At 36.4% G+C, this 24,673-nt stretch overlaps 1 protein-coding gene across 3 annotated transcripts in view; it reads right to left on the reverse strand.

Annotated features, from left to right (window-relative positions):
- FAM185A (family with sequence similarity 185 member A) overlaps window positions 1-24,673 on the reverse strand; it is a 59,461-nt gene that overhangs the window by 2,290 nt on the left and 32,498 nt on the right. For 2 of the 3 annotated variants that reach the window (XM_045089702.1, XM_045089701.1), the window contains 2 exons: window positions 17,046-17,141; window positions 12,873-13,007 (listed from right to left, as the gene is read on the reverse strand). In XM_045089702.1, the coding sequence (XP_044945637.1) occupies window positions 12,873-13,007; window positions 17,046-17,141 (231 nt within the window). The remainder of the gene's footprint in view (window positions 1-12,872; window positions 13,008-17,045; window positions 17,142-24,673) is intronic. The other variant, XM_045089703.1, reaches the window with a different exon arrangement.

Consider the following 24,673-nt stretch of genomic DNA (forward strand, 5'->3'; position numbering starts at 1 on the left):
CAAATTCTTCTCTGAGTTCTTGCCTCTCCTTTCATCTGAGTCATAATCTCATCTATCTATGTTTTAGAGTTAATTGCATCTTTCAAGTATCCAATGACTTCCTCTGGAGTTTTTCTTTCCACTTTTCTTGCTGTATTTCAATGTATTGGAATTATTTATGTATTCTCTACCTTAGAATTATTACTCTATATTATTATTATATACTATTGTTACTCTACTTCTCAGTAAACTGGTTAAATCTCATTCCTTTTGGTAAATCCATGTATTAGAAATGTAAAACTAACAAACAAAAACCCAAAAAACAAACAAACAAAAAAAAACAACCCCCCACACACACCCCAAAATCCCCCAAAATAAAAAAACCATCCCAAGCCCAAATGGTGTCACTTAGGCCAAGTTCCCAAACAGGTGTTTAATACAAAATCTAATTGCAGTTTCAAACTCCCCCAGAAATGTAGTCTTAGCTGGTCCATCAGGAATTTTTCAGTCAGTGCCAATGAGTTTGCCACAAGGGCCCTCTCCATCCCTCCATCCCAGAGGAAGATGAGGTCATTTGAATTATAAGACCACTTTGCTTTTTCAACCTAGAAAGGGCCTAGCATGGAATAATCTTTTTCTTTCGCTAATAACTTTCTTACCCCCATTCTCCTCTGGAAAAACCTTCCATTTTGTACAACTCCTTGGTGTGCCTCTCTACTCACTAGGTGAGGTGCTGCCCAATTCATAAATTATTTAATAAAGCCACTTAGATTTTCAAATTTACCTAGCTGAATTTTGTTATTTCATGGGAGCATCTTTTTTTCTTCCAACTCTTCATTATTAAGGGGTTCAGATTTGTCAATTTAAATGTCCTTTTTGTGCCTGTGCTGCATTTGGTAGGTCACAATTTCGAGGTACCTGCACCCAAGAATCTTTCTATAACACAGAATTTTTTCCCTAGTAATTCAAATAAATGTAGAGGAAAGAACTGGAAATCCTAAGTGTTGGTTGCTCTAACTTTATTATTACTATTATTATTTTTTAGAAATGTTTATTTATTTGAGAGAGAGAGCACGCACAAGTAGGCAGAGCAGCAGGCAGAGGGAGAGGGAGAAGCAGGCTCTCTGCTGAGCAGGGAGTCTGATGAGAGGCTTGATACCAACCCTGAAATCATGACCTGAGCTGAAGGCAGCCGCTTAACTGACTGAGCCACCCAGGGACCCCACCTTTATTATTTTTTCACACCATTTGGCATCAATAGCAAAGTATAAACAACAGTAAGGCTTTCCCAACTATCTAAGGTTTTTTTTTCTTTAATATTCTTATTCATTGCATCTGCGGTCATGCTTTTCTTGCTTATGGAAAGAGAAACCAATCTACTCATTTCCTTTTGGAGCAGTAGAGGCTACTGTAAGGGTGGAAGGCCTTCCCCTGCCCTAGGGTTCTTCTAGCTGGACTTAGAACCAAACTCATATGAGACAGATTTACAGGAAAATATCAAATTTAATAGGTGTACACGAGGAATCCACAGACATGAAATCCCAAAGACAATGAGGCAATATGAAGTTTATATACGCTAAGGAGAGGGATTGGCCTGATACAAAGGGGAGAAGACCATTAGCAGGAAAGTGAAGGGAGATGTTTTGAGAAACAAAAGTTGTCCCATTATGCAGATAAGTTTCTTAGGTAAAGGGGAGTCTCTGTTAATAGCTCTCTTGCTGGCTCAGACTCTCCTTTCCAATGTAAATTTATGCAGCTGAGGAGGCAGACAGCTTTACCTGCATTCTGCTAGGTTTTGATTACTTTTGACTTGAAATAATCTTGATCCCAAAGTAGTCCATCTTGGGACAGCCTGCCCTTGGCCCTTATACTGCACATAATGCTACTGCTACTAACAAAATGAACACATAGCAATTTTAGCCTAAAAACAATACTCAAAAAGAAAGACAGTTTAAACAATTCCATTTAGGTTGCTTGAAAATAGCTTTCCCTATTTTGCCTATAAGTAATTTACCCAAAGATCTTCATACTTTGGTTGGCCTGAATCTGTGGAGACTCTACTTCTAATTTGTGAAGTTTATAAATTCCCTCCTACAAAAATCTTGCAACACATATTGGAACTTGCAGTTGCAGAAAACAACAAAACAAATTAAGTAAATTTAATTCCCTTTGCCAAGGATAATGTTGTATTTGGCAAAAATGTGAAATGACTACCTTATCTCTATATAGTTTGGCTTCCATTAAGTGGGAGGAAAAGTTTGTTTTCAGGACATGGTTTTGGGTGTCTTTAAAAATATTTATTTATTTATTTATTTATTTATTTATTTAAGAGGCCCATGCACGAGCAGTATGGGTAGAGGAAGAGGGAGAGAGAGAATCTTAAGCAGACCTTGTGCTGAGCACAGAGCCCAATGTGGGGCTCAATCTTAGGACCCTGAGATCATAACCTGAACTGAAACCAAGAGCTGGACACTTAATTGACGGTGCCACCCAGGTACCCCTCAGAACACGTTTTTAAACTCCAGTGTTTGCTCTCTAAGTCTGCCCTGTCCAAATCCAACCATATAAATATATGAATTTTCAAGTTCTTTCATTTATTTTCCCCGAAATACCTAGTTGAGAAGCATTAATCATTATTTAACCCCAAATATACCTGATCTAATCAGCACTAGCTGTGCACAAAGATAGGCCTCTAAGTAATACTTTACAAAATTAAATTCTCTGGTTTAAAAATAGGCTTAAAAAGCTTCTTGGCTAAGGTGAGCTTCTCCTTTCCACTCCCTTGTTCTGAAAACTCCACCTCCCTCTCCCAACCCTTGTAACAGACTTTATTTAAACATTTGGTTCAGAAGATAATTTCCGTGCCTGCCTTATTAGCAGCATATTTAACTTCAATGTTCACGGTTGGAGGATTCCCTCTTTTACATTTTTATACACTACTGACCATCCACTATTGGGAAGCATCATGCTAACGTAGTTTATATCTTTACACTCAAAAGATGTACAAAGACATGCTAATATCCTCAAAAAGTTTACCAAATGGCTAGGAAAGTAAATCATACACCTATGAAACATGAAATTTTATTATTTTAAGGCATACTTTTCACAAATAAAACCTCTAGCCACACACAATTCTATAACCAAATGTTTTAATGTTGTCAACATTCAATAACTGTTTACAGTCTCCCCTTGACAAAAATGTAACTCCAGGCATCTTATCATTACTGACAAGAAAATATTTTTGAGCTAGTTTTAATGTTTCCATCATTTATATTTTCTCTCAATTACCTGGACTAATAACAAAGTCAACAGTACTCTAGGTTTTGAGCAAGTAGCCAATCCGTTTTGCCCAAGAAATTCTCAGAAAGACTGTTCCTCAAATCTTTTGTTTAATCCCATCCACTGTATTTTTCAGTTCAGACATTGCAGTTTCCATTTCTAGAAATCCAATTTTGATCTTTTTTACATCTTTCATGTCTTCATCTTTAGTTAACTTTATGCTATATTCGAATAGGTAGAATACAGTTATAATAACTCTCTTATTTTCCTTCTCTGCTAATTCAGACATCTGTATCTGTTCTAGATGGATTTCAACTGATATTCCCTTTATTATGGGTTATATTTTCTTGCCTTTTTGCATGTCTGATCATCTTTGAATACCAGATATTGTAAATCTTGAGCTTGGTTCAGGGATGCAGTTATGTTATTGGAAACAGTTTAAGCCTTTTATCTCTTGCTTTAGTGATTTGTTAGGCAGTTCTAGAGGAATGTTCAGTCTAGGGACAACTGTTTCTAACAACTAAGTGTTCTACCCAATGCCCTGTAAGTTATGTTTTTTTCCAGTCTCGCAGTGTTCTGCACTGGTGCAAATACCAAGGTTCTTTTTCCTCTGGTACTTTGTCCTATGAACTCTCACTGTCTTGGTCTGGACTCTCATCATGGTCTCCTCAACTCTGGGAGTCTGCTGGGTTCCACAGTGGTTCCCTCTCCCTGTGTACCACAACCTGGAGACTCTCGTAGGACTAGGCAGGGGCTCATTTAGTTTATTTCCCATCCCTCAGTGATCACTTTCTCTCCTTTCCTGATATATAATGTCTTAGAAACTGTTTACTCGTGCTTTCTGTTTACAAAATTTTGTTGTTGTTGTTGTTTTAGATAAAAGGGTAAATCAGTCCACTGATTTGTATTTTTTACCAGTTTTATTCCATTTCTTGACTGGAAACTTCCATTGTTTCTTTCTCCCTCTCCCCATTGTCTTTCTCTCTCTCATTCCCTCTATTACACTAACTTCTTATTTTGAAATAATAAAGACTCATAACAAGTTGCAAAAATAGTTCACAGAGGTCCTGAGCACCCATTAACCCAGTTCTCCCAATGGTCTCATAATCATATTGTATTGCCAAAACCAAGTAATTGGTTGGCAAAGTACAATTAATCAGACTACAGACCTTACTCAGATTTCATCATTTTTGCATACACTTTTTGTGTTTACTATTATGACATTTTATCACATGTATAGATTTATGACATCATTAAATGAAGATATAGAACTGTTCTATCACCACAAAGCAAGTGTCCTTTGTGATGTCTCTTTATAGTCTTATCCTTATAGATTTACAACATTAATCAAGATATGGAACTATTCTATCACCACAAAGCAAGTGTCCTTTGTGATGTCTCTTTATAGTCTTATCCTCCATCTCCTTCCCTAACCTTGAGAAGCTACTTGTCTAGTCTCAATTTCTATAATACTGTCACTCTAAAAATGTCATATAAATGGAATCATACAGTGTATGACATTTTGAGACTGGCTTTTTTCACTCAGCATGCTGCCCTTTAGTTCCATCTAAGTTATATTTATCAATAGATCATTCTTTTTTTTTTTTTTAAGATTTTATTTATTTATTTATTTGACAGAGAGCAAGCAAGTGAACACAACCAGGGGGAGCAGCAGGCAGAGGGAAAGGGAAAAGTAGGCTCCTCACAGAGCAGAGGGTGGATGTGGGGCCAATCCCTGGGATCATGACCTGACCTGAAGGCAGATGCTTAACTGACTGAGCCACCCAGGTACACTTGTATCATTCCTTTTTATTGTTGAATAGTATTCCATTATATAGACATACTACAGTCTGTGTAACCATTTACTAACAGAAGGGTATTCTCATCATTTCTTGCTTTGGGTATTACAAATAAAGCTATAAATATTTGTGTACAGGTTTTTATATGAAACTTTAAGTTTTATTTGTCCAAGACAAATGTCTAGGATTGTAATTGTTGGGTCATATGGTAGTTTTAAGTTTAGTTTTTCAACAAACTGCCAGACTGAATTTTAGAGTAGGTATATCATTTTACATTTCTAACAGCAATGTAGGACAAATCCAATCTTTCCACATACTTGCCAGCATTTGGTATTATCAGTATTTTTTATTTTACCCATTCTAATAGGTAGTATCTCATTCTGATTTTAATTTGCACTTCACTAATGGCTAGTGATGCTGAACATTTTGTGTTTTTATTTGCCACAATATATATATATTCTATGGTTGCACTGTTTCTTAAATCTTATATAATGACAATTTTATGGGCATAAATCATTTTTTCCTCATTCCTGGGGAGATATCATTCAGGATAAGATTTGGCTATGGTTCGGTATTTCTTAACTGACTACAATAAATACAAAAACAAAAACAAACAAAATCCCCAAGCCTTAAAAACAGAATTGATATGCTCTAAGATTAGGGCCTGCACTTTAATCTCTAGTCTAGATGGTAAGAAATTATAGCCCACAGGCTGAATCTGGCCTGAGGCCTGCTTTTATGGCCTAAGAACTAAGAATGACTTTTACATTTTTAAAGGGTTATTAAAAAAACATTTTTTTAATATGTAGCCTGCAACATCTAACATATTTACTGTCTAGCCTTACAGGTAATGTTTGCAGATGAAAAGAAACAAAACCTGGTCTTTTTGGTAAACATTAACAAAGTTGATGTCTAATTATCTATGACATTCTCAGTATCTTACACTTTAAAAAATGATGGGGAAACAAAAACACATTAAAAGCACAAACAATCTGAAGGCAGTTTTTCCACATTAGCTCCCTGTCAAAGTATTTTTAAGTAGACAGCCATAAGCCTATAGCACTCTTCATTCTCTTACTGAATTTCTTCCATGTCATCTTAAAGCACATTTACGTAACTGACAAATCCATGCGCTATAAGCTTGGAGAAAACTCAACTTCAGTGTGCTCTAAAAAAAGAATTATTTCTATGAGTCATATCAAAAAACTAGGTATTTTTCCCCCTTTGGAGGGAAAACACCATCACTAGATTTTAAAAGTGGCATTCTGGGGGCTTAGAACCATCTTATCCTCTTTTCCAACCCATGCACCAGTTTTCCATTGTAAATCACAATACCCTCAACTGTATAACTCTCTGGCTTAAAAGCACAGAACTCTCTTTTGACTTGGTTGTCTAATTCCAAATGAATTCATTTTTTTATATGCTTTACATTTCCAGTCTGACTAAAATAAAGAGAACACAGTATCACCTCCTCTACTAAGCAGACAAGGGCAAACATCATTTGGCTGGCGACATGCTTCATCTCTAATACTCTCTAACATCTAAACTGGGGGCTTTAAGACAAAAGGATTTTGTACCGCATGCAGTTTTGGGCTCACAGAATGTCTTGATATACACAGTGAGGTTTCATATCTAAGTTGATAAACCAAGACTAAAACCTAACAGAGAAGTCAATTTCTTCTAAGAAATATGTTACCTAAACACTCACCACTCATTAAATTTGCCATAAATGGGTAGAGCACAAAACTTGGAATCAAGGATCTTATAAGGATTAAAAAATGCACCCCAAAGAATATACACTGTGCACAGCTTTTAAAGTAAATAAATGTTTCAGCCTGAGAGTCCCGGGCTTTCTTTTGACCTCCGAATAGCATATAATACTTATAAATCACTTTAAGAATTGTACAAGGTACAGTTATTAGTGACAGCAAAAACGAAGGAAACCATGAAGCAGGAAATCAAATAAAATTACAGGGTTGACACATCAAACCCTGTGGGAAGCCTGAGCCCTAGGGACTAATTTTTACGGGCCTGGTTTCTTGCAGAAATCATGCAAAAGTCATGCTACAGATATAACCCAGACTTTTTAGCAGTGAGGGTATTTCTGTTTCTATGCCTCATAGGCTCTGTAAGGAAGGCCCAGATGAGCTGAGCTCAGCTGCCTATAATAACAACTCACATATAAAGCTGCTCATTATTTCCAAAATTGGGTTTCATGTTGGAAATCTCCACAGAAAAAGAAATTTGCCCTGATTTTCTTGAAAAGGGCCCCTCAAATTATTCCATCCAGGGGCGCCTGGATGGCTCAGTAGGTTAGGCCTCTGGCCTCGGCTCAGGTCATGGTCTTGAGGTCCTGGGATTCTGCCCTGCATCAGGCTCTCCTCAGCGGGGAGCATGCTTCCCCCCCCCCCCCCGCTCTTTGCCTGCCTCTCTGCCTACTTGTGATCTCTGTCAAATAAACTTTGAAAAAAATTTTTCCATCCATTTGATAAATAAGGTCTGTGGCCTTCGGGGCGCCAAACAGTTTTAGAATTAAAATAAAATATGAAAGCTTCTATAAACTCAGTCACTTGTTCACACAGCTCTCTCCAAAGGAACTGCTCTGTTTTTATCTGAGATCCCTCTGCACAATTACTCTAATAGATTTAAACTAATGAGAGACAATCTATAGATACAACTGGAGCTAATGTTATGTGGTACTCTCCAAAAAAATTCTGATGATTAGTTCCTAGATTCTTACGCTGTGGGCAGGAAATAAAATTCATTCTGCAATTTGGGCTTTCCTGGTTTAGGAAGGAAGGAGGGACTAGAAAACAAATACTTTGAGAAGCCTCATAATAACCAATAAAGTAAGCATCTATCTTTCTCACAGCATCCAATTACCTATTTCCTCAACCAAAATTTATTGAAGGCTTATATGTTTGTTTGTTGATTTTAAGACAGCTTGCAGCAGAGTCCAGGCCACTAACCTCTTTCTCCTGACTTACTGCAGTAACATGCTAATTAGATTTTCCTTTACTCACCATTGTCCCTTACAATCTTTCTCCACTCAAAATTTAGTGCACATTTGTAATGCACCGATTTGGTTGTATAAACCCAGATGAAACCCTTTTGGTGTCTTTGCAATGCACTTAGTATAAAATCCAAATCAGTCCTATATGATCTGACCCCTCCCAAAGTTTCCAGCCTTCCTTTATGCCACTTTCCCTACTCTCTGTACTCTAGCTATGCTGCACTTCTCTCACTTACTCAAACTCACAATGCTAGTCTAATTTAGATGTGTCATGTGCTTTCACTCTACCGTATACATACATTTAATACATTCATTCCACTTTACTATGTTCACTGATTTGTCTTGCCTTACTAGGATGTAACCTTCTCAGAGGATACCTTTCATTCCTAGTTTCTAGCAGTGTTTGGCTCAATAATTAATAGAAGTTTGTTGAGTGATTGACCAAATAAAGGAAAATAGAGAAGACAGAAGCAGGGGTTATGCAAAGGAAAGATGATGTTTGTTTTTAAATAGATTATGCTTGAGGTGGTACTGGCTGAGTAGAATAAGAATGGGTAAGAAAAAAAGAGATCAGGTCTGCAGGTACTGATTTTATCCAGTCACAGGACTAGTAAGTATTCTTAAAGGATTTAATGAGGTTTTTTTCTTAATGGCTGAAATGTTGAAAATAGGGCTTTAAAAGCGAATTAAAACTAAATGTAAATTTCAGGAAGGCACAAGATTCTACGAGTAACAATAAAAAAATGACAAAGTAACTTAAATTTCTAATTCAAAAATTCTTAATATACGCAAAATAATTTGATTATGCTATCATTCAGAACATTATTAAACAAATTTACATTATTGCTTTAGATTGGGGACCAAAAAAGCCAACTCTATTGCCTCCTTACTAAAATCAAATGATTAGATCATAAGAAGTTGATTCTTAGTACATTTAATACAGTTACATTTTCATCAAATTTTCACTATGTCACTAAGAGTCTACCTATCAGCTACTGAGTTACATTTGAGGGTGGGTATGTGTATAGGTCTTATTTTTGCTACTTGTTATGCTTTTTGTTAAGATTCTATGATTTTTAACAAGTTACTTTTTAGACTTTTATGACACACAAAATGAATAAAGGCATACCTTGCTTTATTGCACTTTGCTCTCTCGTGCTGTGTAGACACTACATTTTTCACAAACTGAAGATCTGTGGCAACCCTGCAGTGGCTCACTTTGTGTCTGTGTGTCACATTTTGGTAATTCTCACCATATTTTAAACTTTTTTATTATTATTATATGTATTATGATGATTTGTGATCAGTGGTCTTTGATTTTACTAAAGTGACTGATTTGAAGCACCATAAATGGCACCAATACAAGATGGCAAACTTAATTGATAAATGTGGTCAGTCCCCCATCTCTCTCTCTCTTTCCTTAGACCTCCCTATTTCCTATTGTGCCAACAATATTAGGCCAATTAATAATCCTACAATAAAAATCCTACAATAGTCTCCAAGTGTTTAAGTGAAAATAAGTCACATACCTCTTACTTTAAATCAAAAGCTGAAAATGATTAAGCTTAGTGAGGAAGCCTTGTCCAAAGCCAAGACAGGCAGAAAGCTAGGTGCCGTGTGCCAAAATGTTAGCTAAGTTGTGAATGCAAAAGAAAAGTTCTTTAAGAAAAATTGAAAGTATGACCAGTGAACACACAAATGGTAAGAAAGTGAAACAGCCTTATTACTGATACGGAGAAAGTTTTAACAGTCTGGATAGAAGATCCAACCAACCACAACATTCCCTTAAGCCAAAGCCTAATCCAGAGCAAGGCCCTAACACACTTCAAGTCTATGAACGCCGAGGTGAGAAAGCTGAATGAAAAAGGTTTGATGCTAGCAGAGGCTGATTCATGACGTTTAAGGAAAGAAGCTGTCTCCATAACATAAGAGTGCAGGGTGAGACACAAGGGGCTAATGCAGAAGCTGCAGGAAATTATCCAAAAGATCTATGTAAGATCATTAATGAAGGTGATACAGTAAACAACCAATTTTCAATGTATACAAACACCTTATATTGGAGGAAAATGCCACCTAGGAATTTCATAGCTAGAGAGGAGAAGTCCACGTCTGGCTTCAAAACTTCAAAGGACAGGCTGACTCTCCTGATAGAGGTTAATCCAGCTGGTAACTTTTAAGTTGAAGCCAATGCTGATTTACCACTCTGGAAATCCTAGGGCTCTTAAAAATTTTGCTAAACCTACTCTGACTGGGCTCAATCAATGGAACATCAAAACCTGGATGAGGTGGCGCCTGGGTGGCTCAGTGGGTTAAGCCGCTGCCTTCGGCTCAGGTCATGTTCTCAGAGTCCTGGGATCGAGCCCCGCATCGGGCTCTCTGCTCGGCAGGGAGCCTGCTTCCTCCTCTCTCTGCCTGCCTCTCTGCCTGCTTGTGATCTCTCTCTGTCAAATAAATAAATAAAATCTTTAAAAAAAAAAAAAAAAAAAACCTGGATGATATCTCATCTGTTTACAACATGGTTTACTAAATATTTTAAGCCCTATTGAGACCTATTGTTCAAAAAAAAAAAGATTCCTTTCAAAATATGACTGCTCATTGACAATGCAGAGGTTACCCAAGAGCTCTGATGAGATGTACAATGAGATTAATGTTCTTGTGCTTGCTAACACAACACCCATCCTGTAGTGCATGGATCAAGGAGTCATTTCAACTTTCTAGTCTTATTATTTAAGAAATACATTTCATAAAGCTATAGCTGCAATAGAAAGTGATTTCTCTGATGCATCTGGGCAAAATAAATTAAAAACCTTCTGAAAAGGATTAATTACCCTAGCTGCCATTAAGGACATTCATGATTCATGGGGAAGAGTTAAAGTATCAATATTAGCAGGAGTTTGGAAGAAGCTGATTCATAGATGACTTTGAAGGGTTCAAGACTTTAGTGGGGGAAGTAAATGCAAATGTAGTAGAAAGAGGAAAAGAAACAGAAGCAGAAGTAGAGTCCGAAGCTGTGACTGAACTGCTGCAATCTCAAGAGATAAAATTTTAATGGATGAAGAGAAGCTTTTTATGGACAAATAAAGTGGTTTCTCAAGACAGAATCCATTCCTGGTAAAGATGTTATAAAGACTGTGGGAATGACAACAAAGAATTTAGAATATTACACAAACTTACTTGATAAAGCAGCAGCAGAATTTGAGAGGATTGATTCTAATTCTGAAAGTTCTGTGTGTAAATGCTCTCAAACAGCATTATGCATTACAGAGAAATCATTTGTGAAAGGAAGAATCAATGCTGCAAACTTCATTATTGTTTTATCTTAAGAAATTGCTATAGCTATCACAACCTTCAACCTTCAGCAACCCTTACCAGTCACCAACCATCAACATCAATGCAAAAAGATTATGACTCACCAAAAGCTCAGATGATGATTAGCAATTTTTTTTTTTTGCAACAAAGCATTTTTAATTAAGGTATCTGCATTGTTTTTTTAGACACAGTGCTACTGTATACTTTAACAGACTATAGCATAGTATAAATGTAGCTTTTATATGTACTAGGAAACTGAAAATATTCATTTGAGTTGCTTCGTTGCAGTAGTGTGGATCAGAACATACAAGATCTTTGAGGTATGCCTGTATTTGAAAATGAAACTGATCTATGAAGACACTTCATTGGCACCATCACTACCACCACACATTTTTTCAATGTCCTTCTCAATGCCATTCTGGTAAGATCTGAAGGAAAACTTCACCAGCCATTAATTCCCCCCACCTTTTTTTTTTTTTTTTGGTATTGTGTACATGTATTTAGTATTTATATGTATACAATAAATATTTTAAAAAGTAGTATCAGCCAACAGTGCAGCCAGAGGTAATCAGAAAAAATGTGCAAAAGCCATTCATATTTCTGGGACTGAGAATTTGTTCTATTAAAAAAGCAAGTTTATAATGTGCATAATACCAAACCAAATTTGTGTTTATTCCAATCATACAAAGTTAACTTTGAGTGTTGTTATACACATATATTTAGATGATATTTAAGGCCAAGAGTTAGAAAGCAGCTATACCAGGAAAAAAAAAAATTATGGTCTTGAAAATTTTTTAATTATAGTAAAAAATGCATAAAATGTACCATCTCAATCATTTTTAAGTTATAGTTCAGTAGTGTTAAGTATACTCACATCACTGTACAACAGATCTCCAGAACTTTTTCATCTTGCAAAACTAGAATGCTATATATGTTCTTTGAATAACTTCCCATTCTCCCCTTCCCCTGCTTTCTGTTTCTATAAATCTGACTACTTTAGATATCACATATAAGAGGAATCATACAGTATTTGTCTTTTTGTGACTGGTTTATTTCACTTAGCATGATGTCCTGAAGGTTCATCCATGTTTCATCATGTGACAAGATTTCCTTCCTTTTTAAGGCCAAATAATATTCCACTTTATGTATATACCACATTTCACTTATCCATTTATCTATCAATAGACATTTGGGTTGCTTTTACCTTTTTGCTACTGTGAGTAATGCTGCTGTAAACATGGGTGTGCAAACATCTCCTGGAGATAGAGAATTTTTTAAACTGATTTTATCCAGTGTCATCTAGGGAGTGTTTCAAAACTAAATGCCTACACTGTGCTACTTACTGATATGCAGTTGGAAGAAAAGAGTGTCAAACACCAAAATGTGACAATGGAAAGGAATAAAAGAGTAAAACTGCAGTAAAGCATACCATATTTTTACCTATGTATGGAGGATGACGATTCATCTCACATAGTAAAATGTGTTATCCTTACCAGTAATTATTACAGCATCGTCTTTATGAACTTCAGTCATTTCTTGAACATGGACTTCTGAGTTCACATCAACCTCTCTTCCCGATAACTGTAAATGAGCTTGAAGAGAAGATGCGACCTTGACAAGAATAGAGCCTATAATAGATTTTAAAAAGTTTATTAATGCAAGAAAATGAAAAGTACCAGGGGTTATTTGAAATATGACTGAAAGAGTAGCAATGCTCCTGGAACACTGTCTTTAACTCCTTAGCACACTTTATTTACCCAGCAGTGCAGCACGCCTGAATGGCTCAGTCAGTTAAGCATCTGCCTTCAGCTCAGGTCATGATCCTGGGGTCCTGGGCTCCCCACATCAGATTCCCTGCTCAGGTGGGAATCTGCTTCTTCCTTCTCCCTCTGACCCTACCCCCGATTGTGCTTGCTTTCAGTCTCTAATGAAACAAACAAACAAACAAACAAAAAAACCCAACAACTTTAAAAGAATATGAACAGCAGTGCCTTTTCTTACTTCCAAGGCATTCACATTAACTTCTGCCAAGGGCATGAGTCATTAGAATATTATGAACTTGTTCAGCAAATAGCCCTAGTCAGCTTATCCAATATCAGAAAAATGAGTAGTAAACTTTGTAGACAATGTTCACCATTAATTGAGCATTTACTGAGAGCAAGACAGCTGAGATGATCCCTTAATCTACATATCAACTTTATGAGGTATTATTAGAACTCCAATTTTAAAATTTTCTTCAAGTAACCACTAGCACAAGTGTTGGAATCTAGCTTCACTTCAGTGACAAGAGCCCATGCTCTTAACCACTGTGGTATTTCACACACTGCTCCCTCATCATATTATAGGAGTTGTGATTTCCCTGATCACTGTGACTAAACTAGAATCCTAAGCTCTTGTACCTTGTATGTGTGCTGGGGAGGGAGGGGTGGTGGTGGAAAAGAACGATAATAAAAAAAGGGAACATTTGAATTTCAACTAATGTTTCTTTTCAATGGAATAGTCTTTTAGGTGCCTGAGACCAGACATTCAAGTTTATTTCCACTACAATCTTGTAGAAATTTAAGCTTTTAAAGGAGGAAAGAAGAAAAACTACTCCGTTAGCAAATAAATAATTTTCTAAAACAACTACATAGGTTGCAGGGCAAACTCACCAACACACTCCTGTTTCACTCTGTTTCTCATATATCAAATCAAGTAAGAGGCTCTGGCCATAGAGCATTAAGCCCACTTCCTCTGCAGACAAAGGTGGTCAGGATGACTTTCATTGTGAATGTTGTAAAGATTCCTTTTAAAATGGACTTATTTATGGGTCATTGTCTGTCTCTTAGTTTGGTTAACATCAGCCTAAATTTCTCTAATTTCTTATCTTCTCCATCTTTCTACCTGGAACCTGAAAGTCTGGGGTAAAACTGATAAACTCTCATAATTAACCCCCAAAAAGGTGGGGTGGGAAACAAAGTATATCACTGCAGCTGGGTTATTTTATTTATAAAACAAACTGCTTTTCAGATTTTAAATATAAACTACTGACAGGAGAGAGTCCCTATAACAACAGGTTTGAGGGACTAAGGGGGAAAAAAAAAACCTAGAAAATTTCAGAATGAATAGAAGATGCATGCTTTTCTACCAAACATACTTTTAAAAGTAGAAAAAAATAGATTTTTAAAACTTTTCTGTAGCACTTTTTACCTCTAAATACATCAAATGTGGTAATTTTATGAATACTTTTTTCTGTTCTTAAATGAAAAAGAGTTGTTAAATCTATGAGCTTTAAAATGTTAAGCATTGTAACTACTTCTTCCCTCATCTCTCTCTACATTCTTGAAAAACAAGTCATCACTATCAAAACTCCATTATTATCTGTGAAAGGAGAACTCCCATGATTTGAAAACTTTCCCAAATGTCCCATCTTTATCTTTTTTAGAAAGCTCTTGCTACATTTTCAACCTCTTTCACTTCATAAACTATTTTGATGGTTACTGACACCAATACCATTTTTTTAAATTAAAACGTGAACTAATACTAACCATACCATTTACTGAAGGCATACTATATTAAGATCATTGGTTTCATCACAGACAAATTTTAAATGGAAGAGTCAGTACTCAGATACAGGTCTGACTTTTAAGCCTAAACACAGCCTTTTGGAAAGAATTAATAAGGTTAACTCATAAGAAGAGAGAAAACAAGCATGCAACATTCTTTTTCACATGGCAAAATAGAGAACATCTAAGAGACGCAAGTGGTTGGCTCCCAAACCCTACAGCAAGACAGGGGCAGAGCTGGAAAGGATTCTAGATGTCTTTACAACCATTAAGCAACAGAAACCTGAACAATTTTCCATTACTCTTTTAAAAAGTTACTATTCCTAAGTATAGTTAGAATTAAAAGACCTGAAGTAAGAAATTTTTGTTTTCAGTTATCTTTAAGCTTCATGTCAGTCCAAATAGGAAAAACCACAAAATTATAAACTTAATCAACTCTTGCAGCATCACATCCTATTTCAATAGATTACTAGAACAAGATCCCAAATAATGCTCAAAAATATTTTAAATTGATGAAGATTAACAATGATTTTTGTCTTATTTTACTTTTTTTGTCCATCCATACAAAACAGGAAATAACTTTCATGTAAGAGCTACTTATTGAAAAGTTTGTACTCTGTTACTAGTTATAGTAAATTAGTAATGGTTTACATTTTTTCTCTTAGGGCCTTCATAATAAGAGAATACATGACTTTTATGGCACTTACAAAATACCCTGAATGGCATTACTGAAGCTCTCAGGAATTCAGTGAGAACACAATATTATCCTATTTTAAAAGAAAAAAATGCAATCTTGAGAAATCAAATCACATCTGTGTGTCAGCAAAAAAACTTCTGTTTAAGGCCTCTGTGTTTGTAGTTTCATTTTGACACTCTGACAAGAGAGCCGTTGGACAAAAAAGTATTAAACCAACATAACCAACAAATTGCCAACAGCAGGTTTCTGTAAGGAAGTATTCCTTGTTATACATATATAGTCCTGTTCTGGCCAATATGCAGATCTAGATTTTATTTAAAACTTTTTTTTAAATAGCTACATTTCTTAGCTTTCTGCACCCAGGTCACTTCAGCCCCTAAGGCCAAGCTACTCCAAGTATCCAAGCCACTTGCCACCATGTACACACAGACAAATATTCAGTCTTCCTATGACTAAAAAGTGTATTAGTTTTAATGAAATACTTGAATTCTTAGAATAAATTATTTGTAACAGAAATAAGATTTTAGGAGAAATAAGATTTTAGAAGAAATACGTTATAATAAGACAATACTTTAAGAGACTAAGTCAACAATTACTTTAGAGGACCTTCCTGATGACACCTTTTTTCAGGATCATACATTGCAAAGAATTATTCTAGTGTGATGGCTCAAGAAGATCTGATTACAGGATGGTAGAAAGCCTCCAAAAGAATGTACGGGAGCATTTCCCCTCCAGAGAATATTCTATTTCAGACATAAAACCAAACTGAAAAGCCCAAACAGTAACACTCAATAATTCCACAGTAACAGTCAATATTTTCTAACATTTTTGTTTGAACTACAAAGGGAACAATAGTCTTTATGGCCATCTGTTCCAAAAGTTTCAAAAATCATTGGTCTAGAGGGCCAGTATTCCAGTCAGTCTTTATTATTCTTTTCTTCTTCTCTTTTTAAAGAATTTATTTTTAAGCAATCTCTACACCCAATGTGGGGCTCAACCTCACAACCCCAAGATCAAGAGTTGCATGTTCTACCAACTGAGCCAGCCAGGTGCCGTTCTAGTCAGTCTTTGTCTCATTTTATTTTTTAAAAGATTTTATTTATTCATTTGAGAAAGACAGAAAGAGAGAGAGAGAAAAAGAGAATGTGGTGGTGGTGGGACAGAGAGTAACAGAGAAACAGATACACCACTGAGCAAGGAGCCTAATGCAGGGCTCTGTCCCCCAGGATCATGACCTGAGCTGAAGGCCAGTTACTTAACTGACTGAGCCCACCACCATTAGTCTTTAAATTGAGTTTTATCAGAAGAAAATTTTCTTGAACTCATGATGTAAGTATAGATAAAACAACCTGACCATCTCTTTCCTGGATGTTATTACATAAACCTTCCGTAGACCATACATCAAAACATTCCACTTGGCTAACCTTCATGGGATTTCAACTCCACTTTCCCTAGTTGGCTGACATAAACATCTATTGCACCCTGATGAGTTGAGGCCTGTAGACATCCAGAGGATGAATCTAGGAAAAAAAGAAAAACTGTAAGTATAATCATTCTTATTGTAGTAACTGAAATGATAAACTTGAAACAAAGGACTCTACTTCGGCAGTAGAATAAGGCACTAAGAGTCTTGCAAGGCTTTGTATTTTCCCCATGGTTATGCCATCTTTCACTTTAAAAAGAAAACAGAATCAGTAATCTACACCTAGATAACAAAAAATCCCTATGCCTATAGTCACCTACATAACTTATTGATAAACATGCTTACTATGCAACCTAATATATAGGAAGGACAGTACACAAGCTGTGGATCCTTCAGAGCCAAGATTATTAAGTACCATTGATATAATTAGTTTATTATCAACTTTCAATATTTACGAAAGAATTTTCTCTCACGTACAGATACACAGAAGTAGTAACAAAGTTAACAAAAATCAGAACTTCTTATATTTTTTCCTTTCAGCAAATCTGCTAGTCCTAAAAAATTCTGCTAATAATGAAAGCTTACTCTAGATAAGATTTTTTGCATTTCTTAAACAGAAATGGAGAAAAGGGAGTCACTTAAAGAGTGAGTGAAGCTTGTTTCTTTTCAAATTTCTGGAATTGAACATATATCTTTCAGTCAAGAGAAGAAAACCATAATTAAAGTGGTGTTGATTTGAAACTCAAGTATTGTTGTCACTGACCCCAGTTTTCAAAAAGTCAGCATTTCAAGTTCAAGGGAAAGCTGACCAAGAGACAAAGAAGTAAGAGAATGATGTTGAAGAGTCAGCACTAAGTAGCTCCTTCTTCCTCAACCATGACAACTGAACCTTTGATCTAATATTCTGTCTGACTGCCCTGGGAAGGCCAAAGTGTATTTTTTTTAGAAAGGCCTCTTAAAAAGCATATTTTATCAAGAATTTTACTACTTCAAAGTGGAAACAAATCAGGGAGTGTGGTGAAAATATTGCCAAAAATTATATTAAACTTTTAGTAAAATGTGAAGAAAAAAACATTTGTATACTATACATTTTTCTTCAAATTTTTACATGACCCTAAACAAAGCTACTTGGGAATAAACTGGTTAAAATCTGACCCCAAGATAATTCATAATAATTATCTGTAATCTATACTGAAAAATGGCCTTTATTGGACCCACTTTCTTTAAATCTTAAGTTCAAAAGTTAACACTGATGGTGGCAAATTAAGCCATTAGTGATAAATGACACAGAATAGTTGGGCAAAGAATAACTTTCTCCTCAGTTACCAACAGTAACTCCTTTTAAATAACTTCTTAATGCATCCTAAAACAAGTCAAGTAAAAATATATTATGATTAAAAAATGTGGACTACACAATGTGTGTATTATCCCAGGTTGAACAAAGTAAAATATCTGAAACATTAGTTTGCTTTCTTACTTTCTCTAGGGGGAAAAAAACACAAGATGTTCATGAGGCTAATAAACAGTACTTTTTCACTTCTTCCTCCAAACCCATGGGAAATAACAGCTAAATAATTTTATCACGAGCCACTGAGTAATTACAACCTCATGTTATCGGTCTTGAGCTCTGATAATGGCCAATGCCTTAGAGACGGTCCAAAAAAAAAAAAAAAAAATCAAAACTCAAGATATTTTCAAAAGAGAAAGCAAAAGTGATATTGGAAAAGCTATGTAGCAAAACAAACAATAATTTTCTTTTGTTTTGTGTAATACAAATGATTGGAAGAAAGAATTAATTATCAAGAGTCAAACTAAGACTTTCTTTACAAAGTTTCATTTTTTGGAAATTCACCTAATGGAGAAATTCTATAGCTCTCAGAAGAAGCCTTAAGGGAAATATGCATTTGACCGTGAGTAAGAAGTAAACAGAAATTATTAGTGCAGTTAGTGTTTGAAATAAGTGGGCTCTCACCGAAAGCTAGCTATCATCACAATTTTGGACAAAGATCTGGTTGGTCTCATAGAGACCACTGAGTTTTCCTGGAAAATTACACATACAAAACTGATGTTAACTACTAGTTAATCACTACATACAACCAAAAAATCCAACTACATACAACCAAAAAACCCAGATATTTACAATATACATTTAACTAATAGAGAAAAACAACTACTTGAAAGGCTAAAATTCCAAACTTTCAGATAAAGGAAAAATTCTTTTCAATCAGTCAAGCAAGTTCAGAAAGTTCTTCTGAATATTTACCATTTTACTTCACGTTTCAACATATACATACTAAGGAACAGCAACACAACAGATATTTCTTCATTTCTGCAACTTGATTCCTACATTTCCCAAACTAATTGCCAAGAACAAGGAACAAATCTCACATACAGGATGTAAAGGATTTGCAAAGGCAGAACTGTAAGGTCATTTCAAGTAAGGATTTTTAGGTATCTTGCCTTGGTATCCTGTATTAGAGAGGAGGCATTAGGAGGCTGGGCTTACGAGGGGCACACAAGGCAATCACCCCACCTCCTGCTCCAAACATGAAGACATTCTTTTTTTTAAAGATAAAATTACCAGTACATGGCTTCTAACAGTGCCTTCCAAAAGAGACAACACAGGATAGAGAAAGTAAAGCTAGGTGAGCGATTCTATTAGCACTCCAACCCTACTATTACCTATTACCAAGCTTTGCTTTCTATTGTTGACTCATTTTACTTTATTTCTTTTTAAGATTTTATTTATTTATTTGACAGATCACAAGCAGGCAGAGAGAGGAGGAAGCAGGCTCCCTGCTGAGCAGACAGCCCGATGTGGGGCTCAATCCCAGGACCCTGAAATCATGACCTGAGCTGAAGGCAGAGGCTTTAACCCACTGAGCCACCCAGGTGACCCTCATTTTACTTTATTTTTAAAGATATATTTATTTATTGGGGAGGAAGAGAGAGAGAGAGAGAGAGCGCGCATGCTGGCAGAGGTAGAGAATCTTCAAGAACTGAGGGCAGAGTCCAACAGAGGCCTCTATCGTATGACCAAGGAGATCATGACCTGAACTAAAACCCAGAGTCAGATGCCCAACTGAGCCACACAGGTGCCCCAGTTAACTCATTTTAAATGGATGATCTGGTATTCCAGAACAACATTATTTTTTAAAATATGAATCCAAGGAAAATCATGGTTTTGATATACACAATCAAACATTTTATAGCACTACAACTTCTGAGAGAGCTTAGTGTTATGGAAATTAGGAAGAAAAGGGTTTAGGGAAATAAAGTATAATGTGTGTACAAAATCTGAATTACTGATGAGATTACTTAAGAACCTGACCAATTACATTATCTATACTCCTTTTACCTGAATTATAAATATTGTTCTTCATAAAAGAATCATGGGAAAAATACATCTATTTTCCTGAAATCAGAGAGAATAATATCTAAATCATCTCAAGTCTCCTAATATTCTAAACTTGATAATCACTTTTTCTCAACACCCATTCCAATATTTTGAAGCCTCTGCTATTCTAATACATTTCCCTCTCAAGTTCCTACAAATCACTTACTTCTTTTTAACTAATTTGCTTTTACTAATCTCAATTCCTCAAAAATCCACTAGACTTTAACTAGGTTATCATGATTTGTAGAGTAGCCTTCAACTTTCTCCAGCAAACCTTTTATGAAAAACACAAGTCAACCACTTAAGAAACTTCAAATAAACATTACACTTGTCACCTTTGGGATTAAGGCATCATATTCAAAATTTCAGCAGACTCATGACAACAATGGTTTTTAAACTCTATAGCATGGATGGCAAACTACAGCCCTCCTCCTTTTTCTCCTGTTTTTATTAATAAAGTTTTATTGGAACATAGACACATCCATTTGTGTGTATACTGTCAATATGCTTTGTGTTAAAATTAGAGAGTCGCATAGTACAGACAGACTGTATGGCCTACAGGGCCAAAAATATTTAATATCTGGCCCTTTACAAAGTATGCAGACTCCTAGAGGAAATAAGCTCTTAATTTTTTTTTTTTAAGTAAAATTTAATTCTGTGGAAGACAAAGAGATTTACCAATCTACTGAAATCAGTTCTTTTCCTAAGGCCTCACTTACTTAGTCTCCGACTCTCCCCAAGTTCTCTTTCTTTACCTTGAAAATGACAGGTTCATTCCATTTTCAGGGCTTATACTGGCTTTTCCTCTATCTGGAAAGCTCTGCATCCGGAATTTTATGAGCCTCTTTCCCATTATTCTGGCTTTAGTTCAAATGTCCCTTCTTCAGACCCTCCCTGATTGCTAAATGCTGTAGCTTTCTTTTCCCCACTCTTTATCCCATTACCCTCTCTTATTTATTCATTGTATGATCTGAAGTTATCTTTGGTTATTTACATGCTTATTGTCTTTCTTCTCAGGCCAAATGTGAGCATGGAGACTACGTCTTGTTGACCATAATATTCTCTAGTACCTTAAAGAGTTCCTGGTATATAGCAGGCAATCAATAAAATAGATGTTGACTAGTTACTGCAATACTCAAGATTGTCTTCAAACATTAACACAATGTTAAAATAATAAATAGAGACATAATTTATATCTTTCTTCCAAAGTCCACACTATGACAGATCAAAATATGATAACTTAATAAATAAATACGTTTTCTCTTATTTTAAGAGATTCTTCCAAAATAAACCCCCAAATTCATCAACCACATTTACAAAATAAGAATTCAACCTTTAAGTATCTTTACATATTTGTGGATTTTTAAGAACCTAAAACTACAGACACAACTTGTGTTTTGCTAAAGAAAATTATGAAGGGTCTATAACTACTGCTATTATTGTGGTCAATCATATTTCTTTTCTTTTCTTTTCTTTTAAAGATTTGTTTATTCATTTGAAAGAGAGAGCCAGAGAGAGCACATATATGTGCAAGTGAGGGGAGAGGCAGAGGGAAAAGTCTCTCCAAGCAGATTCCCTGCCAACTAGTGTCCCCAGTTCAGGGCTCTATCTCAGGACCCCAAGGATCACCACCCACGCCAAAACCAAGAGTCAGACGTTCAATCAACTGAGCCACCCAGGCACCCCTATACTTCTTCACACTGGAGTCAGGTAGTTTTCTTTGTGTGGAAAGAGATTTATCTAAGAAAAATAAAACTTTTTTCCTGAAAATCCATCTAGCATGTAATAGTGGGAAGAAGAAAAAGTTCATACGGAAAATTAAAAAGAATTTATAATGTTAATCATTTATACAGAATTTGAAACCATCTTCAAATATGTACATTACTTCTCATTTCATACTTGCTATTACAATTCTTTTCCAGTATGGATAAATAACCATTTATTTCCAATTTTTGAGAGAATGGTTTTCCATTTATGTTCCCATATTTCCATTCAAGAATAACACTAGCATTGGGGGGAGGAGTCAAGATGGCGGAGAAGTAGCAAGCTGAGACTGCTTCAGCTAGCCGGAGATCAGCTAGATAGCTTATCTAAAGATTGCAAACACCTGAAAATCCATCGGCAGATCGAAGAGAAGAAGAACAGCAATTCTGGAAACAGAAAAACAACCACTTTCTGAAAGGTAGGACCGGCAGAGAAGTGAATCCAAAGCGACGGGAAGATAGACCCCGGGGGGAGGGGCCGGCTCCCGGCAAGCGGCGGAGCAACCGCGCACAAAATCAGGACTTTTAAAAGTCTGTTCCGCTGAGGGACATCGCTCCAGAGGCTAAACCGGGGCGAAGCCCACGCGGGGTCAGCGTGGCCTCAGGTCCCGCAGGGTCACAGAAGGATCGGGGGTGTCTGAGTGTCGCAGAGCTTGCGGGTATTGGAACGGGAAAGCCGGCTACAGAGACAGAGCCGACAGTAAGCTCGCAGCTCCGTGTTACCTTGAACCGGTCGCAGGCTCGGTGAGCTCGGAGCGCGGCCGGAGGTCAGGCAGACGGGAGTAACTGGGCGCTGTTCTCTGAGGGCGCACTGAGGAGTGGGGCCCTGGGCTCTCGGCTCCTCCGGGCCGGAGACCAGGAGGCCGCCATTTGTATTCCCGTCCTCTGGAACTCTACGGAAAGCGCTCAGGGAACAAAAGCTCCTGAAAGCAAACCCGAGCGGATTACTCACCCCGGCCCCGGGTAAGGGCGGTGTAATTCCGCCTGGGGCAAAGACACTTGAGAATCACTACAACAGGCCCCTCCCCCAGAAGATCAACAAGAAATCCAGCCGAGACCAAGTTCACCTACCAAGGAGTGCGGTTTCAATACCAAGGAGAGCAGCAGAATTCCAGAGGAGGAGAAAGCCAAGCACGGAACTCATGGCTTTTTTCCTGTGATTTTTTTTTTTAGTCTTGCAGTTAATTTAATTTTTTCTTTTTCATTTTTTTTTTTTCTCGCCTTCGGGTAAAATTTTTTTTTTAACTGTTACCTTTTTCTTTTTTAACGATTTTTTATTAGTTTATCTAATATATATATATATATATTTTACATTTTTCTTAGGTGTTTTCTTTTTTTAAAAATTCTTTTCTTTCTTTTCTTTTCTTTTTTTTTTTTTTTTTTTTTTTTTTTTTTTTTTCTTTTTTTTTTCTTTTTCTTCTTCTTTTTGAACCTCTTTTTATCCCCTTTCTCCCCACTCACGATTTTGGATCTCTTCTAATTTGGTTAAAGCATATTTTCCTGTGGTTGTTGCCACCCTTTTAGTATTTTACTTGCCCCTTCATTTACTCTTATCTGGACAAAATGACAAGACGTAAAAATTCAACACAAAAAAAAGAACAAGAGGCAGTACCGAAGGCTAGGGACCTAATCAATACAGACATCGGTAATATGTCAGATCTAGAGTTCAGAATGACAATTCTCAAGGTTCTAGCCGGGCTCGAAAAAGGCATGGAAGATATTAGAGAAACCCTCTCGAGAGATATAAAAGCCCTTTCTGGAGAAATAAAAGAACTAAAATCTAACCAAGGTGAAATCAAAAAAGCTATTAATGAGGTGCAATCAAAAATGGAGGCTCTAACTGCTAGGATAAATGAGGCAGAAGAAAGAATTAGTGATATAGAAGACCAAATGACAGAGAATAAAGAAGCTGAGCAAAAGAGGGACAAACAGCTACTGGACCACGAGGGGATAATTCGAGAGATAAGTGACACCATAAGACGAAACAACATTAGAATAATTGGGATTCCAGAAGAAGAAGAAAGTGAGAGGGGAGCAGAAGGTATACTGGAGAGAATTATTGGGGAGAATTTCCCCAATATGGCAAAGGGAACGAGCATCAAAATTCAGGAGGTTCAGAGAATGCCCCTCAAAATCAATAAGAATAGGCCCACACCCCGTCACCTAATAGTAAAATTTACAAGTCTCAATGACAAAGAGAAAATCCTGAAAGCAGCCCGGGAAAAGAAGTCTGTAACATACAATGGTAAAAATATTAGATTGGCAGCTGACTTATCCACAGAGACCTGGCAGGCCAGAAAGAGCTGGCATGATATTTTCAGAGCACTAAACGAGAAAAACATGCAGCCAAGAATACTATATCCAGCTAGGCTATCATTGAAAATAGAAGGAGAGATTAAAAGCTTCCAGGACAAACAACAACTGTAAGAATTTGCAAATACCAAACCAGCTCTACAGGAAATATTGAAA

Source organism: Mustela putorius, unplaced genomic scaffold (assembly GCF_011764305.1).
Source record: "Mustela putorius furo isolate JIRA1106 unplaced genomic scaffold, ASM1176430v1.1 tig00003845_pilon_pilon_pilon, whole genome shotgun sequence".
Lineage (NCBI taxonomy): Eukaryota > Metazoa > Chordata > Mammalia > Carnivora > Mustelidae > Mustela > Mustela putorius.